The sequence below is a fragment of the Cricetulus griseus genome, chromosome 4 (assembly GCF_003668045.3).
Source record: "Cricetulus griseus strain 17A/GY chromosome 4, alternate assembly CriGri-PICRH-1.0, whole genome shotgun sequence".
In the NCBI taxonomy this organism is placed as follows: Eukaryota; Metazoa; Chordata; class Mammalia; order Rodentia; family Cricetidae; genus Cricetulus; species Cricetulus griseus.
In genome coordinates, this window is record NC_048597.1 from 166,040,098 (window position 1) to 166,056,049 (window position 15,952).

At 38.2% G+C, this 15,952-nt stretch overlaps 1 protein-coding gene across 6 annotated transcripts in view; it reads right to left on the reverse strand.

The window, feature by feature from the left end:
* Positions 1–15,952, reverse strand: part of Dmxl2 (Dmx like 2) — a 120,123-nt gene that overhangs the window by 36,118 nt on the left and 68,053 nt on the right. For 4 of the 6 annotated variants that reach the window (XM_035444391.1, XM_027415070.2, XM_027415069.2 and 1 more), the window contains 5 exons: positions 13,024–14,700; positions 9,471–9,581; positions 4,034–4,203; positions 1,739–1,836; positions 787–952 (listed from right to left, as the gene is read on the reverse strand). In XM_035444391.1, the coding sequence (XP_035300282.1) occupies positions 787–952; positions 1,739–1,836; positions 4,034–4,203; positions 9,471–9,581; positions 13,024–14,700 (2,222 nt within the window). The remainder of the gene's footprint in view (positions 1–786; positions 953–1,738; positions 1,837–4,033; positions 4,204–9,470; positions 9,582–13,023; positions 14,701–15,952) is intronic. The other 2 variants (XM_035444393.1, XM_035444394.1) reach the window with 2 other exon arrangements.

Genomic DNA, 15,952 nt, shown 5'->3' on the forward strand with positions numbered 1-15,952 from the left:
AAGTTTATAACAGGTTCACTTTGTTAGAAGTTTTCTACTTCTTCTATCATTTTGGGGGAATTTTAAAAAATTGTTGCTATTTTAAATTTTTACTATTTTTAAAAAGTTGTATATTAAAAGAAACAAATCATGTAACAAAATCAACCAGACTTAAGGACTATGTAAATATTCTATTCTATTCTATTCTACTGTAGGCCAGGATGGCTTCAAACTTATATTAATCTTCCTGTTTTTGTTCCCAAATACAATGATTATTTTTAATTCTATTTTTACTTCTGTCTGAGTTTAGGTAATTCATAAAGGTAATAACTAATCTAAAAGAAAGAATCATCAGGAAACAGAAATATTAATGACTTTTTATATCACCTGCCATGATTATATAACAAAAGACTCAATGTTTCACTTCCTTGCATGCACTGCCTATTTATAAGGCAAGTACACTACAGAATAGTACAAACTGCCATGTTAGCCCCAAGTACTTAAATATCAGCTTTTTTAAAAGCACAAGATAAAGAGATCATAACCTGTGCACATATTTAATGACTCAGAATCACAGATGGATGGTAAAAAGACATTCTTAAAAACATTCGTGACATTTTCTGTAAGTTTTACACTTTATCTTAATATGCGAGATGCCACACCCGAAGCTGTAATTTCCCTTAAACTGACCAGTGCCACTGTCTGAGTTCAGCAAGCTCTGCAGTTATTCTGCTCTTACAAACATCTAACAAAACTACCATCTGCTATAAAGCTTCACAGCACGATTGCTTGTTCACTTATTTATACCTCTATGGCATCTTTCAATGAACCAGCTAACAAGAAAAAAGCAGCAGATTGTTCAAAGCGCTGTTTTCCAAGTAAAGAAAAAGCATTTTTCAAAGCAGCTTTCCGCCATCTATCTTCGTTAAAGTTGTGGCTAAAAAATGTTGTCATTTTTTCATCATGTTGTGACCTGGAAATAAGAACACAAACATAGTGACTATTACCACCCTTAAATTATTTTAATTAGTTATGGAATATATGAAGACAGAGAATAAAAGAAAAGCAACTCTAACATTCCACTTAAAGAGAACCAGCAGAGCGACTGGCTGCTCTTGCACTGGACCAAGGTTTGGTTCCCAGCACCACCTGGTGGTTCACAACTATCAGTAATTCTAATTTCAGGGGATGCAAAATCCTCATTTATCTCTGTGGATGCAGCATGCACACAGTACATATACATACACACAGGCAACACACACAGGCAAAACACCCATATACATGATGTAAAAGAAAGCAATCTTAAAAGAACAACAGTTCCAGTTACAGATGTTGCTTATTAGCATGTCTTCTACCAAGGAATGCTGATGTGCCTCGTATACTCACACAGGAAGCAAGACTGTCTTTTATCAACATTTTTGTAAGAGCCTATCTTTTAGCCAGGAGGTAGTGGCACACCCCTTTAATCTCAGCACTTGGGAGGCAGAGGCAGGTGGATCTCTGAGTTCAGGCCAGTCTGGTCTACAAAGTGAGTTCCAGGACAGCCAGGGCTACACAGAGAAACCCTGTCTCGAAAAAACAAAACTAAACAAAAAACCTCATCTTTTAAACTAAAAGATATTTTGCCCACTCACTGTAAATAAAAGAACCAAGGCATAAAGAAGTCAGTTGATTTGAAAGAGCTCCTTCAGTGAATTCAGAGTTCAGATCCAAACACCATCTCATTCATGAAACCATGTGACATGCTGAGACACGTTACCTGAATAGACCCCATACTACTGCTTTCTTCTTCATCGAAAGGTAGAATAAAGCAGCATCTAAGGCATCGTTGTTCCTTTGAAAAGAAGCTTTGGCAACCTAAGGGTAAGTAAAATAACATGTAACTACTTGACAAAAGAACTACAATTAATTACTCCAATAATTAACGCTTCATTGTTACTTCCTTAGCTCATACACTATGAAAATGACAATGTGTGGAACCAGTAGCTTATGATGGCTCCTAGAGAAAAGCATTTGTATGCCAGTAATCCTAATAAAATCAGCACAGCAGCTAGTATTTATTGACTGCTTATCATATATCTGGAACCTTTCATTAATCTACCCACTATGAAGTACTACTAGTGTCCTCATTTTATAGAGGAAGTAACTGAATCAAGAACTTTAAGTAAATAGCTTAAATTCACATACTAAGGGGAGAAAAGGAAAACCTAGGTAGCAAAAAATACAGTATTGACAACAGAAATGCAATAGATGTGATCATCTTTTGAAAATACAACACATTACATTTCTTAATTTGCAGCTCTGTGTATAAAGGAGCATACTGCCAAGTCTGGCAAGCTGAGTTTAATTGTTGCTGTTTGGAGTTCTACTACATATTCCAGAATAGCCTTGAACTCATTATGTAGCCCAGGCTGGCCTCAAATTAGGGCGACTCTCCTGCCTTAGCCTCCTAAGTGTTAGCATTATAAGCATTCACCCCTATGCCTAGCTTATGTTTTTGAAATAGGATCTTACCATGAAGCCTAAACTAGCCTGGATGTGGTCTGTAATCTGAGCTGTTGTCTAACTCCTGACCCTGCCCTGAGCAGATTCTAAAGTACTGGGGTTGCAGGAGCATGCCCTAGAGTTTTGTCTGTTTTCAAGTAAGATACATATCAAACAGTAATGTCTAAAAAATTCTTCTATTCCATTAGCTAGGCACAGAGGCTGGCACATGTCATTAATCCCAGCACCCAGGAGGCAGAGTATGACAGATTTCTGAGTTCAAATCCAGACTGGTCTATATAGTTCTAGAACAGCCAGAGATACAAACATAGTGTGACCCTATCTCAAAACTGTGCATACTGCACAGAAATTTTATTAAGGTCAAGTTTGAAACTCCAATGTACACATGTGTACCCACACACATGCACATGCAAACACACACAATAAATAAATGTAATTAAAAAAATTGTTCTAAGCTGGGAAACCAGCATGGAACTGATCCAGATCCCAGGAATGTGGGTTTCAGTGGGGAGACCTCAGAAATCTACGGGACCTCCTGTAGTAGTTCAGTACTTATCCCTAGCATAGGTGTGGACTTTGGGAGCCCAATCCAGATAGAGGGATACTCCCTGAGCCAAGACCACACACACACACACACACACACACACACACACACACACACACACACGGGGGGGGGGGGGGGCTAGGCCTTATCCCAAAGGATACGATAGACTCTGATGACCCCCTATGGAAGGCCTCACCCTCCCTGGGGAGCAGAAAGGATATGTGATAGGTAGGGTTTTATGGTTTTATTTGGGGGGGGAGGAGGGGAGGATGGGAGGGAGAGGGAACTTGGATCAACATGTAAAACAATCTTGTTTCTAATTCAAATAAAAAAATTATTAGAAATCAATTTAATTGTTCTAGCCGGGCGTTGGTGGCACATGCCTTTAATCCCAGCACTCGGGAGGCAGAGGCAGGTGGATCTCTGTGAGTTTGAGGCCAGCCTGGTCTCCAGAGTGAGTGCCAGGATAGGCTCCAAAGCTACACAAAGAAATCCTGTCTCGAAAAACCAAAAAAAAAAAAAAAATTGTTCTAAAAAAAATCTCAAAATGTACAAACTAATTCTTTGTATCAGGTTTTCTGGAATTTTAAAAATAGCATTAATATTTGCTAGTAGAGGCAGGACATCTCTCTCTTTCTCTCTCTCTCTCTCTCTCTCTCTCTCTAGATAGATAGATAGATAGATAGATAGATAGATAGATAGATAGATACACACACACATACACACAATACATACACACACATACATAACAACGGGGTGGAGAAGCAATAGAGCGCAAATAGAAATGTATGAGTGCTTTGAAGAGGGAAAGAAAAAATAGGGATGGGGCTTTAATTTGGAAGGGAGATAAATACAGAAGAAAGAGAGAGGGGGATAAAATAACAGATATGAATAAATATGTAACAATTAAACAAATAGAGACCATGGATTTAAGAAAGTGTGTATGTGTGTGTGTGGGGGGGGGGTGGTGATAAAGTCTTTCAAAATCCAATGAAGGAAAGTTACCTTTTCAATGCATCTTCGAAGAGTGTTAACATTTCTCACCCACCAGCCTATTCCCATGGCTCTTAATTCAGACCACTGAGGGTCTCCTCTTTGAATTGCTGGAATCATATTGATTAGTTCTTCCTCTGCTTCAGAATGAAAAGCCCAGGCAAAATGGCAGGTAGACACACCTAAATTGGAAACATGAAACAATAACCTTGTGAACTGTATCAATACAACAAAACAGTACTTTGCTTAGTTACTTATTTCTTGGTTCTTCTAAAAAACATTTTCAAGCAGAAAGGCAGAATAAAAGAACTCTGCCACCATTCAAGACTTTATACTACAAGTTTTTGAACTCAAGATCAGTTACAGGACACATAACATCCAAATCTCCAACTTGTCTTCTACATATAATGCATTTTAATATGAAAATAAAGATATTAGCAGATGAAGATATACAATATCAAATTCATAAAATTCCAGCACTCAGAAGGTAGAGGCAGAAAAATCAGAAGTTCAAGGTCCTCTTCAGTTTGAGCCATCTGGGCTACAAGAGAACTTGAAACAAAGATTAACACTAAAATTAAATCAATGAAAAATACAGATATTTGAGTACCAAGTTATTCACATGCACAACTTACTAAGATAAAATATTGGTCAAGTTGGAAGTTTTGGCCTACATCCTTTTATTTACACTGTCATTTACCTGATGATGGCATCCTTTAGCACTGAATTTTAAAACCTGCTCTATCCTTTGCTCTGAACAGAGTTAAAGGTCACTTAAAGCAAGCTCTAAACATACTTCCATTTGCATTTAATGTAAGGAATACACATAAGCCATGAAGTTCATCTCTCTAATTAGCAGGGAAGGAAGAACTGAAAGATATAGCAGAGTTGAGGCAGGAGAAGAGGATAGGAGAGGGGAGGAGACTAGGACAGGGGTGAGGAGGGGAGGGAAAGGGGTGAGGAGGAGTAGGGAGGGGAGGAGTACGAAGGGGAGGGGAGGGGAGGAGAGGAGAGGGGAGGGGAGGAGAAGAAAGGGGAGGAGAAAGGGGGAGGAAGGGGAGGAGAGTAAAATGTATCAGGTGGTGGTAACAGGCTGAGTTTTGATACCTAGCACTACTGGTAATGTAAATGACTATTCTTTCTGAAGGACAATTTGCTAATACTAAGAAGAGTCAGGGAGTTAAGAGTTAAGTCACCCTCCGACTCAGTTATTCAACTGCTAGGAAACTAACAAAAAATATATACCTGTTCAAAAAATATTAATAATGAACCTATTAGAAGAAAGAAGATAAAGTGGGAAATACCCTTGGAAGAACTGGTACAGGAGACTGCTTCCTGAACTTAACACCAGTAGCACGGACACTGAGATCAACAATTAATAAATGGGACCTCCTGAAACTGAGAAGCTTCTGTAAGGCAAAGGACACAGTCAGCAAGACAAAACGACAGCCCACGGACTGGGAAAAGATATTCAGCAACCCCACATCTGACAGAGAGCTGATCTCCAAAATATACAAAGAACTCAAGAAGCTAGTCTCCAAAACACCAACCAATCCAATTAAAAAATGGGGTACAGAACTAAACAGACAATTCTCAATAGAGAAATCTAAAATAGCTGAAAGACACATAAGAAAATGTTCAACATCCTTGGCCATCAGGGAAATGCAAACCAAAACAACTCTGAGATACCATCTGACTCATGTCAGAATGGCTAAAATCAAAAACACCAATGACAGTTTATGCTGGAGAGGATGTGGAGAAAGGGGAACACTCCTCCACTGCTGCTGGGAGTGCCAACTTGTACAACCACTTTGGAAATCAGTATGGCGACTCCTCAAGAAAATGGGAATGAGTCTACCACAAGATCCAGCAATTCCACTCCTAGGCATATACCCAAAAGAAGCACATTCATACAACAAGGACATCTGTTCAACCATGTTCATAGCAGCATTATTTGTAATAGCCAGAAACTGGAAGCAGCCTAGATGCCCCTCAAACGAAGAATGGATAGAAAAATGTGGTACATTTTATACAAAGAACTCAAGAAGCTATTCTCACCAAACAATCCAATTAAAAAATGGGTTACAGAACTAAATAGACAATTCTCAATAGAGGAATCTAAAATGGCTGAAAGACACATAAGAAAGTGTTCAACATCCTTGGCCATCAGGGAAATGCAAATCAAAACAACTCTGAGACACCATCTTACTCCTGTCAGAATGGCTAAAATCAAAAATACCAATGACAGTTTATGCTGGAGAGGATATGGAGAAAGAGGAACACTCCTCCACTGCTGATGGGAGTGCCAACTTGTACAGCCACTTTGGAAATCAGTATGGCAACTCAAGAAAATGGGAATGAGTCTACCACAAAATCCAACAATTCCACTCCTAGGCATATACCCAAAAGAAGCACATTCATACAACAAAGACATCTGTTCAACGATGTTCATAGCAGCACTATTTGTAATAGCCAGAACCTGGAAGCAGCCTAGATGCCCCTCAACTGAAGAATGGATAGAGAAAATGTGGTACATTTACACAATGGAGTACTACTCAGCAGAAAAAAACAATGGAATCTTGAAATTTGCAGGAAAATGGATGGAACTTGAAGAAACCATTCTGAGCGAGGTAACCCAATCAAAAAATACAAACATGATATGTACTCACTCATATGTGGACCTGCTTTACCATACATGGTAGTGACCATGCTTTATCAGAGCTGTTTTTAATAATGTTGCTCAGAATGGTTTCCTTCCAGATGATGATTGAGAAGCTAATTAAAAAAAAAATGGTGCCAGATACCACAATAACAGAACTGTGCTGTTTTTCTGGGATTTTACTTCTTACTTTTTTTTTTTAAATGGAGAGTGCTGGATGTCTCTACAATTTTGTTCAAATGACTGCAGAACCTGGAAAAGCTGTTGCTGCTATTGATGCATAACATACTGCCATTATTGATATATATATATATATATATATATATATATATATATATATATATATTTTGAATTTTTGGAAACTTTAGCTGTGCTGTCAACTTTGGAAAAAAGTATCCCACTTTACCACATTCAGTTGGCATTGTACAAAAATTAACAGCCATATTGTTCTAGAAATGTTGATCTTAATTTTTTCCATTTGTACAGGGGTAACGCACTGTATTAAATATGTAAGGTCTTTAAAAAAAAGGGGGGGATTTTGAGAGCCCATCCCATATGAAGGGATGCTCTCTTGACCTGGACACATGAGGAAGGGCCTAGGCCTAGCCTAGGATGATGTGGTAGACTTTGGGGAGCCCCTTTTGAGGGCCTTACCCTGCCTGGGGAGTGGAGGGGGGATGGCTAGGGGCAGGTGGGATGTTGGGGGGAGGGGAAGGAGAGGGAAAAGGGATTGACATCTGAAGCAAGCTTGTTCTTAATTTGAACTAATAAAATAAAAATAAAAAAAATGTGGTACATTTACACAATGGAGTACTACTCAGCAGAAAAAAACAATGGAATCTTGAAATTTGCAGGAAACTGGATGGAACTTGAAGAAACCATTCTGAGCGAGGTAACCCAATCACAAAAAGACAAACATGATATGTACTCACTCATATGTGGATTTTAGACATAGAGTAAGGGAACCAGCCTACAATCCACACTGCCAGAGAAACTAGTAAACAAGGAGGACCCTAAGAGAGACAAACTTTGTCCCCTGGAGAAGGGGAAAGGGTTACCATATCCTGAGCAAATTGAGAGCATGGGAAGAGGGGGGAGAAAGCTACGAGAGTGAGAAGGGAAGAAAAGGAAGGATGCAGAAGTCATGAGGAAGCAGAAAGTTTGAGTCAGTTGTAGATTAGAAGAAAGGATATGTGATAGGTAGGACTTTAGTTGGGGGGTGGTAGAGGAGGAAGGGAGGGAGAAGGGAACTGGGATCGCCATGTAAATCAATCTTGTTTGTAATTCAAATATATAAAAAATAAAAAGCTAAAAAATAATAAAATAACATGAGGAAAACAATCAGAATAACATACAGATAAAATATAGAGAAACAAACAGTATTAACAAAAGTATTTATATGTAACACAATAAGATAGTTCACTGCAATGACCATTCAAATTTTAAAAACCAGAAAAACATAAACACCTTGAAAATAAGGGTTGAAGAGATGAAGAATATTTTCAGTAGCAGAATGTATGGTGGCACACCTGTAATCCTAGTGCTTGGGAGTAGAGAGAGAACTACCACAAGCTCTGAATCCACAAGAACTACATAGTATGTAGCAAGACTTTGCTTCCAAACAAAAAAAAATTAAAATTAAATAAAAATAAAAAATAGCTGGGCGGGTGGTGGTGCACGCCTTTAATCCCAGCACTTGGGAGGCAGAGGCAGGTAGATCTCTGTGAGTTCGAGACCAGCCTGGTCTACAAGAGCTAGTTCCAGGACAGCCTCCAAAACCACAGGGAAACCCTGTCTCGAAAAACCAAAACAATAAAATAAAATAAAATAATAAAGCTTGTGTGGCTAGAGCAATGGATCATCAGCTAACAGGCAGGTAGGCAAAACACCCACACACAAAATAAAATTTAAATGAAAAGATACCAAATTAAACGTGAACACAAAACTAGCTCTTGTTTTCTAAGACTATTTTAGAAGGCAAAGGAGTAAGGACAACAGTTCAGCAAGCTTAGGATTCTAATGACTACTTTCCAAACCCCATATGGGGTTTAGGGTTCCAAAACACATACAGTCTAAAGAAATGAGAACCAGACGGGATCTAAATGTTTATAAATAAAGAATCCTATTTAGGGAAGTTACTCTAAAATTCTATAGTTTCTATAAGTATGAGGATATTCCAAATCTGTCTCAAATCAGTATGTTGGACCTAAGCAAATGTACTGGGGCACTAGAGGAGATCTTCCTGAAATATCAACTTTTCTTGACAGCAACAAAGAATGTATGCTTAAATAAACAAAAAAAAATTAATAAAGTTGGACCTGGTGAACATGCCTGTAACCTCATCACCTGGAAGCTCAAGCAGGAGAATCACCAAGAGTTCAAGGCCAGCCTGTACCACACAGAGAGATCCTATGAAAAGGAAGGAAGTGGGGGCAGGGGGAGAAAGGGAGAGAGGGAGGGAACAGAGACAAAACAACACAAAGAATAAAATTTACATGGTTTCTAAAGAGAAGGCATCAGACAAATTCAGAGCTGTCCCACAGACACTGAGTTATTACAACCTCAAGCCTACATTTCCTACTACAACTTTAGCACTGCTCTATGAACAAAGGTCGTAGAGCAGGGCAGAGTTGAAGAACACACAGGAAGTGGCAAGCAGGTGCATTCGATATGAAGATCTCAGGCGACCTGACACATGATCCACCTGCTGCTCAGACATAAGCACAGCCATACCCACCACCACCACATTAAACCTAAGTGGTGCAAAGATTCAAACAGTAAGTAGAATACCTTGGTGAAGGAGCTGGGCTCGGTATAAAGGAGGAAGTGATGTTAACAGGCATGTGTGCAAACGCATTGCTAACAAGTATCTCAAGCCACACTCATCTAAGGTGTCTCTTCCTGTAATTTTAAAGAGAAAAATATGTTAAGAAGAGATTCAACAGTATTGAACAGCCACATACAGGATCAAAGTGTATGAACTAAACATTAAACTTTGCAATATTCTATACAAAATGCATATTTTAATGTACTCCTTTCAACAATTTAGTGTCCTTACAAAATATCTATCTTTATAAAACATGAATATTAAAACTCCTAAGTGAAAAAATTATTTGCGAAAATAGTTTACCTATTAGTACAAATAACAGTAGTACCTATACTTACTCTTAATAAATGAAAGAAACATTGAAATCTAGTAAAATGTGTATTAACTAAGAAATGCAATGTATTGAATGAGAATGGCCTCCAAAGGCTCACATATTTGAATGATTGGTTCCCCGCTGGTGGAACCTTTTGGGAAGGATTAGGGGTGTGTCCTTATTGGAGGTGTGTCTCTTATTCTGCTTGTGGAACAGTAAGCTCACAGATACTGCTCAGCACCATGCCTTCCTGCTTGTCTCTCTGCCACTTTGCTCTCCACCACACTGGTCACTCTGAAACTGGAAGCCCCAATAAACTTTTCTCTTTAAATTGCCTGGTATCTCTTCATAGCAATAGAATGGTAACTAAAACATTAAATAAGTTTGTAATTCTCAGCAGATGTTTTGTGATGAATTAAGATTTTATTGAGAGAATTGTATAACTAAAGGGAAATCATTTGTTATAATAATTTAAAAAAAAAAAACATTTTCTAGGTGCTAGAGAGATGGCTCGGAGATTAAGAGCACTGACTGCTCTTCCAGAGGTCCTGAGTTCAAATCCCAGCAACCACATGGTGGCTCACAACCATCCATTATGAGATCTCGTGCCCTCTTCTGGTGTGCAGATATACATGGAAGCAGAATGTTATATACATAATAAATAAATAAATACATAAATTCTAAAAAAAAATTTCTAGGCAGTTTAGCTTAACTAAAATGCCAACAAAGATTTGAAATTTTACTTTTGGGGCTAGTGTTAAGCTAAAAGGGACAACTTGAATCTTTACCTTGATTCCAAAAATTTACTTATACAAATTTGATACTACTTAGTGAAAACTTAGACAAAGACATGAAAGCATAGCAAGTTAATGAATCTTAACAGCAGTGCAAAAACACTGACAGAACCCAAGCCAGCAACTGACAACAGTCCCCAGGGGCGAAGTACTTTCCAGGAGAAAACAAATTATTTCATTGTAAAGGCTTTAGTTACAGGTCTTCTTCCTATGTATTCATCCATTTCCTCACTGAGCACATTTCCATCTACTACATGGGATCACTTAGGCACTGCAGGATTGGCAGTAAGCAAAGTAATTAACACAGAATATATGAAAATTAATGCTATGAAGGACATAAAATAGGACAGAGATGGGTGAATCAAGAGTGTTCTGTTTCACACAATGGAGCCAAGGAAGACCTTGACAATGGGATGAAATCTGAGCAGAAATTTGAGGTTAGGGACTGAGCCATGCACAGATCTGGAAGAGCATTCTATGCACAGGAAAGTAAATGTTAAGGCCCTGAGAAAGGAGCATGCTCCAGTGTCCACTTCCACAGGAAGTGGAAATGAGCACAGTAATACATGCGAGCTGCTGTGAGAGCACATGCCAATGAAATGGACATTAACATAACAGAAGAGTTAAGCTGTCTCACCAAAATAAACAGAAGAATTCTCTTACTTAGAATCCTTTGGCTGAAGTGTACAAATTATTTCATTTTAAGTGCAATTTCCCACCTATGAAATGGAAATATCTACCCTGTCTTGTCTAGTTCATGAATGTCCACTATGACCAGAATCATTTATATACTGGCAGCCAATGATTTATATCAGAAAGTTTAAACTATTTTTCATGCATTATGACAAGTATATCCTTTTTAAAAGATGTTATCTTCATTCTTTTAAAAATTGTGTATGTGGTGTGTGTGTGTGTGTGTGTGTGTGTGCCTGTGTCTGTATGTGCCTGTGTGTATGCACAAAAGTGAAAATGCACAAGAAGGCCTGAGGAGTCAGATCACTCCTAGGTCACAGACAGTTATAAGCCATTCAATGTGGGTGTTGGGAATCTGGGTCCTCTGCAAAAGTGGTAAGCACTCTTAGTGGGTGTGCCATCTCTCCAGCACCCTACTTTCTTAATTCCCCAGAGTACAACAGCTAACAGTATCAATTATGCAAGGCTTTGGCTGTTCTGCAGATGGTTTTGCTCCACTGCCCACAACCTCATGATGAGCTTCTGCTCCTTATCAACATAACTAGAGTGTGACCCACTCTCTAAGCTTAGAAGCAAACCTTCTAAGGTCTCTGATTATTTAAATCTACAGAAGGAAAATTATGGGGTTATATTGTGAGATTTTAAACCTGTCAAAAATATTTCTAACTGGCTATGGGAAACATTTTTTACCCCACCTCCAATTCAAAAGTCTTAAGAGGCTTGAAAGCAACAATTTCCCACATATGAACCCTATTACTGCCATTTAATGCCTATATGCTTGTATATGAATCACTTAAATTTTCTAAGGATTATTACCTTCATGTATAAAACTACACACACACAAACACACAGAGACACATACACACAGAGTAATAGCCATCTATCCACTAGAGGATTATGATAATTAAATGGGGTAAAGTACCTAGCACATAGGAATTCTTAACTCTATGAATGAATAATCAATAATTTTGTTTCCTTTGCTAATGTCAATGCTTATAATCAACCCCATTGCCTTCAACTAGATGGACAGGAGAGAATGAGATCTAGCTTCAAATGGCAAGATACATATTACATTAAATGTTTGATTTTTTTGCACAAATTTATAGAACTATAAAAAAGTTATTTATGGGGCTGGAGACATGGTTTAGCAGTTAAGAGTGCTTAATGTTCCTCCAGAGGACCTGGGTTCAGTTTCTAGCACACACAAACAACTGTAACTCCAGTTTCAGGGGATTTAATTCAGGCACTAGAAATGCATACAGGACACATACATACATGCAATAAAACATTCAACAAATAAATCTTTTTAATTTATTCAAAAATTATCTATGCCTCAAATGAAAAAATAATCTAGTTGATCCATGAGGCCCCTATAAGTTTCATGGCACAAAACCAAAAATAAAGGTCATTTTTATTGCTCAAAGAAAACAATACCATTAAGAGTCAATCTTTTTAAAATACTAAGACTAATGTTTGAGTATAAGTACTCAGTGAGAATGCACATAGACATCACAAATGTGTGTGTCACACATACAAGTGACAGAATGCTTCAACTGTCTTTTCTTTTACAATCAAGTATAGTTTATAGTAATTATCCATAGGTCTTTTTTCCCTACAAGAGCTGAAAGAAAAAAATAATCAACATATTAGTCATTGCACAGATAACACAATATTTTTACTAACAATAAACTTAACATTTATGGTGAGACTATTTACCTGAGTACTTATCCCTGTTTTCATCAAGTTCAGTACTGGTGGTTGCCACAGTATCAGCCAAAGCTACAAGGAACATCTGCTCCAAGCGGGTAAGGCCTGGTAGACTTGAGTGCATTAAATGACTTGAAAGTACTCTGGCATGCTCCTGACCAAAATAAGCAGGTCCATATTGTGACAGGTTTATTACTTTTGATTTGTTCTCTCTCTTTTCTGGCTCTAAATCAATATCATCTGTTGTTATCTCCTGGACTTGGAACAGCTCTGAATATTGATCCCCCGGTTGGCTTTCAATATGGGCCTCATAGCTCTGCGGCTTCTTTGTACTCTCTTCTGAAATTCTGTAGGACGTGTCCTGATCTGCAGCAAGCAATGCGTGCAGTGGTAGAGGAGGAATAGAATCTATCTCAGTATAGTCTCGAGCACCATCCTTTCCAATGGTAACCGTATCCTTTGCTGTACTGCCGCTCACACTAATGGTCCGAGACAGGTGCCTCTTAGTTCCTTCTCCAGCATCAGGATCCCTAACTATTGCAACTTCACCAGCAATACACTTTACTAAATGGGAGAGAATGGCTTTAGCCCTTCTAACTTTTCCTAAGTCCATCAATTCTAACAGCTGAGTTGGATGATACTGTGGGAGAGTCGGAGAGAGTGCATGTGCAGCCTCAAATAAGCCACCATCTTGAACTACAGTTGGTGAGCCAAAAACATCATCAGTGATAGTGGCTCCTTCAACAATGCTTTTTCTTGGCAACATAGTGGATTTAAAGGTAGAATGATCTTGTATTACAGTCTCTTCAACAGGACTGTCAGCTTCAATGTCTCCAAATTTGACAGAATGCTTCCATTGGGCATATACATGCATTTCACAATCCATTCCCACCACCAATATTCCATCTCTTACCCAAGAGAGAGAAACAGGCAGTGAAGGTGTGCCATCCACAGAGGATACCAAGTCTATAGATCTGAGAAGAACCCATCTTGACCTAACTCCTTGCTTGATACTACCACCTAGTGGTAATGTAATGACAGCTACTCCTCCATCCTTACTATTAGTTTGATCAGTTACAATTCCTGAAAGTCTCCCATACATGAAGATATTAGCACCAACCCCCACTGTGAGAATATGAGAGCCATCTTCTTTTGACACCCAGTCCAAATGTACTAAATGCTTGATATTTGGAATAAGGTATCTATCCTTACTTAAAAATGCATCTGATTTGCTATACACAAACAGATTACTGTCAACACTGACCCTTGAATCAAGTACACTCCCAACCTTAACCAAATCATCAAGATGGATAGTCTGTTCTAAAACCCATTCTGACCCTCCTGTAGATTCGCATTCAAATATACAGACATGCATAGAAAACTCTTTAGAAATAAAACCATTGTGGTGGACAGGCTGCTTGTAAGCCACCGCCAGACGGCCTGTGTATGAGCAGCTAACAGCAACAGGTCTTCCCACAATGCTCACAGTACTGCTATTATCTTCTCCTTCATCATTCATCAAGGGCCATCTTCTCCAGTGATAGGTTTCCTTCTCATCACTTATACTGCACAGTGTGTTAGTTTCCATACAACATTTCCAGAAGCGTACTTTATTGTCCGAACAAGTTGTAACCACTAAGTAAGGTGCAAGGCACACTGGGTAAATTGAAGAGGAACTCAGATGACCTTTATAAAAAGGAAAGAAAAATAGATAATAATCAGAGATCCATAAAATGTGAGATTGGCAGATCTCATCTCTATACTCAGTTTAATTCACCCTGTCTTAAGGTTGAACCAGAATCCTCATATGTCATGCCTATAATCACTAATATTTCCCAGCTATTTCCAATTATAAGATAATGACTAAGATCTGGGGTCTTAAGACCTAAATTCAAGTTCCAATCCATCAATACCTTTGGAAGAATGGGGAAGCCATTTAAAAACTTAAGTCTGTTCCATCTAAATAACAGGAAGCAGTTATTACTTGACTTGGGATGTAACTGTCTATGAAACATTTGAAAACATTTCATAAAGCCTCTGTAAATATAATTTATTTGTGAGTTTTAATAAATAAATGAATATATTCCAAACTTTCCAAATACCTTTAAATATTTACTCGCTAGTTATGTGTAAGTGTATATGCCCAAGTTTGTATTTATGCACATGAGTGCAGGTGACCTTGGAGGCCAGAAGAAGGTGACAGATCTCCAAGAGCTATAATTACAAGAGGCTATATAAGCTGCCCAACGTGAGTATTTAACTACAGTTCTCTACAAGAGCAGCCAAGTGCTCTTAACTACCCAGCCATCTAACCCCCAAATATTCAAAGAGATTTTTAAAAACTCTGTATTTAGAAAATATACCAATCCCAATCCTCATAAGGGAGAGGCAAAAGGATTACAAGTTCAAGACTTTCCTACATACATTAATGAGTTTCATACCAGCTTTGGCTACAAAGACTCTGTCAAAATGAATTTTAAAAAAGATTTGTCTAGACCTGCATTCAACACAAAAGCACATAATAAAACTTTTCTCAAGATAATCTTTCAACTTGGAAGGTGGGTATGTCATAGGGATAGATAAGAATATCCAATACTCAGTATAATCCACCAGAAATCAAAATAAGATTGAACCTCTATTTTGGTTCATCAATACCATTATCCTAGGAACTCCCCAATTAGAATTCCACAGGTGGCAAATTATTTCAAATGCAGCCTCCAGTTCAATCCTTCAAATTACCTCATCTACCTTACTAAAGTCAGAATTACTACAGGCCAGTCACATTCAGCTCTGAAAATAAAATAGGATGGATGGATGGATGGATGGATGGATGGATGGATGGATGGATGGATGGTAGACAGACAGACTGACTGACCGACCGACCAATAATAGGTAAGTAGATGATACACCTTTTATTTTTTAAAGATTTATTTATTTA